Source organism: Dipodomys ordii, unplaced genomic scaffold, assembly GCF_000151885.1.
Source record: "Dipodomys ordii isolate 6190 unplaced genomic scaffold, Dord_2.0 Scaffold29, whole genome shotgun sequence".
NCBI lineage: Eukaryota > Metazoa > Chordata > Mammalia > Rodentia > Heteromyidae > Dipodomys > Dipodomys ordii.
Window position 1 is genome coordinate 2,742,493 of NW_012267245.1, and position 3,167 is coordinate 2,745,659.

Sequence of the window (3,167 nt, forward strand, 5' to 3'; positions counted from 1 at the left end):
GGCTTTTTCTGCTTATGTGGTGCTGAGGAATCGAACCCAGGGCCTCATGCATGCAAGGCAAGCGCTCTACCACTGAGCCACCTTCCCAGCCCTCCTCCCCCACCTGGTTCTAGCTTTTTGATTGGAGGTAAGAGTATTATGAACTTTCCTGCCTGGGCTGGCTTTTAATTGTAATCCTCAGATCTCAGACTCCTGAGCAGCTGGGATTATAGACGTGAGCCACCTGGCACCCAGAAGGAGTCCCATTTTCTTTTCTTTAAAAAAAAATTTTTCCCCAGCATCACTTCCGGTTTTCTGGAGGTTCACTGGAGAAGAGTCTCACAGTCAGGTGCTGGTGGCTCACCCCTGTTATCCTTGCTACTCAGGAGGCTGAAATCTGAGGATCATGGTTCAAAGCCAGCCCGGGCAGGAAAGTTTGTGAGACTCTGATCTCCAATGAACCTCCAGAAAACGGAAAGTGGCGCTGTGGCTCAAGTGGTAGAGCGCTCACTTTGAGCTGAAGAGCTCAGGGACAGTGTCCAAGCCCAGAGTTCAAGCCCTATGACTGATATGACAGAGAGAGAGAGAGAGAAAATGAATCAGTCTTGCAGACTTTTCTGTCCAGGCTGGCTTCGAACTGGGATCCTCAGATCTCAGCCTCCTGAGTAGCTAGGATGACAAAGCGTGAGCCATTAGAGCCCAGCTTGCAACTGGCAACTGAGAACGTTCTTGAAGAGCCACTGGGCCACTGGCTACAATATAGATGGCCCTGTCCTGTGGGAGTCCCGGCTGCCTGTTCCCTGCCCAGGTCACCCCTAACTCGGTGGAGAACCAGCACCTCTTCCGGATCCTGGACAACGGCTCCATCATCCTCAATGGCAGCCTCAGCTACAATAACAAGAGCTCCTTCTACCAGTTGGAGCTGAAGGCCTGTGTGAGTAGGGGAGGTGTGCGTGTATGTGCGCGCGCCTGCATGTGTGTGTGTGCATGTGTGTATGCGTGTGCATGTGTATGTGTGTGCATGTGTGCATGCATGCATGTGCATGTGTATGTGTGTGCACGTGTGCATGCATGCATGTGCATGTGTATGTGTGTGCACGTGTGCATGCATGCATGTGCATGTGTATGTGTGTGCATGTGTATACATGCATATATGTGTGTGTGCGTGCATGTGTGCATGTGTATGTGTGTGCATGCACGTGGGTATGTGTGTGTATGCATGTGCACGTCAATGTGTATGTATGTGCATGTGTGTATGTGTGTGCATGTGCATGGGTGTGCATGTGTGTATGTGTGTGCATGCATGCATGCGTGTACATATGTCCGTGTGTATGCGTGTGGATGTGTATACATACATGCATGTGTGCACGTGTATATGTGTGTATGTGTGTGCATGCACGTGCGTGCGTGTGTATATATGCGTGTACGTGCATGTGTATGTGCATGCGTGCACATGGGTATGCATGTGTGTGTGCATGTGTGCGTGTGCACGTGAATGTGTATGTATGTGCATGCATGTATGTGCATGTATATGTGTGCATGTGTATATGTGTGCATGCACGTGGGTATGCGTGCATGTGTGCATGTGTGTGTATGTGTGTGCACGTGAATGTGTATGTGTGTGCATGCATGCATGTGCGTGTATATGTGTGCATGTGTATGTGTGTGCGTGCACGTGGGTATGCGTGCGTGTGCATGTGTATGCACGTGCATGTGCATGCGTGCAGGGGACCGCCGGGACCCTCAGCCCCGGCTCACAGAAGGCCTCTTCCTCCTTGCAGGATTTAGGAGGCCTACTGAATGGCAAGAACATCACCCATTGCTCCCAGCCCGTCTACCTGTCCATCTCCGTGGTGGACCAGGCGGATCTGGACCCCCAGTTTGTCCGGGATTTCTACTCGGCCTCCGTGTCTGAGGATGCAGCTCTGGTGGGTGTGGGGTTGGGGGGCGCAGGGGGGCTGCCCTGTGGGAGGGGAGGGCAGGGCTCTGAGCTGGCTGGTCTCCTTCCAGGGAAGCTCTGTGTTGGCGGTGGAGGCTGTGGACGGCGACAGAGGCGTCAAGGACCCTGTGATCTACAGCATCTCTAGTGAGAACTGGGCCTGGGGAGAGGGCGGGGCTCTACGAAGACCCTCCCAGCTGCTCAGGAGGCTGAGATCGGAGGATCGCGGTTCAAAGCCAGCCTGGGCAGGAAAGTCCATGAGACTCTGATCTCCACTGAACCACCAGAAAACCGGAAGTGGCGCTGTGGCTCCAAGTGGTAGAGCGCTCGCCTTGAGTGGAAAAACCCCAGGGACAGCGCCTGGGTCCTGAGTTCAAGACCCACAACCGACCAAACAAACACCTCTCACCTTCTTCTCTGACAGACTCTACCAAGTCTGGATGGTTCGAGATCGAGACTGAGGGGGGAGTGGGGGTCATCAGGGTTAATGACACCCTAGACCGAGAGCAGCTGCTGCAGGAGGATGAGGAGGTGCAGGTTCAGGTCACGGTGAGTGTGTGGTAGGGTTCCTAACCTCCCTCACCTCTGACCCTTGCCTTGGCTCTTTGACCTCTGACCTCTGCCCCTGGGCCTCAGGCCACGGAGGAGCATCTCAACATCTACGGTCAGGAAGCCCAGGCGAGCGTGTGGGTCACCATCCGGGTGACGGATGTCAACGATCACAAGCCGGAGTTTTACAACTGCAGCCTGGAAAGCTGCGCCTTCACGGCGGACGAGGCCCAGGCCAGCTTCACGGGCTGGGTGGAGGAGCACGCCGCCTCCCGCATCCCCATCGAAGGTCTCACCATGGTGGCCTACGACCCCGACAAGGCAGGCGCCGGGGCTGGGCCCGGGGACGGGGTCACCGGGTGCCTCGGGGGGCTGCGATCGGAGAGATCGCAGATCAGATCGAACCCGGCCGGGGGCGGGCAAGTCCACGCACCTGCCACTGGCCACCATTGCAAAAGCCAGAAGCGGGGCTGTGGCTCCCGCCTTGAGCCATGGTGAACTGTGCCACGCGGGGTGTGGGGGTGGCCTGGGGGGGTCCCCAGGCGGCGGAGAGCCGGCGCACAGCACCGTGTCCCAGACCTGGGGATCCTAGTGGGTGACCTGGGACGTGGGGGCGGGGGTGACCCCACGTGGGAAGGGGGGAGTCACCTGGGGTAGATCTCCATGACTGAGGTCCGTGGCAAATCAAGCACAGGGCGGG

The 3,167-nt window shown here is 56.6% G+C and overlaps 1 protein-coding gene across 1 annotated transcript in view; it reads left to right on the forward strand.

Annotated features, from left to right (window-relative positions):
• Cdhr2 (cadherin-related family member 2) overlaps positions 1–3,167 on the forward strand; it is a 35,655-nt gene that overhangs the window by 15,553 nt on the left and 16,935 nt on the right. The window contains exons 8-12 of the mRNA XM_013015980.1: positions 788–913; positions 1,761–1,907; positions 1,990–2,065; positions 2,343–2,467; positions 2,555–2,788. Of these exons, the coding sequence (XP_012871434.1) occupies positions 788–913; positions 1,761–1,907; positions 1,990–2,065; positions 2,343–2,467; positions 2,555–2,788 (708 nt within the window). The remainder of the gene's footprint in view (positions 1–787; positions 914–1,760; positions 1,908–1,989; positions 2,066–2,342; positions 2,468–2,554; positions 2,789–3,167) is intronic.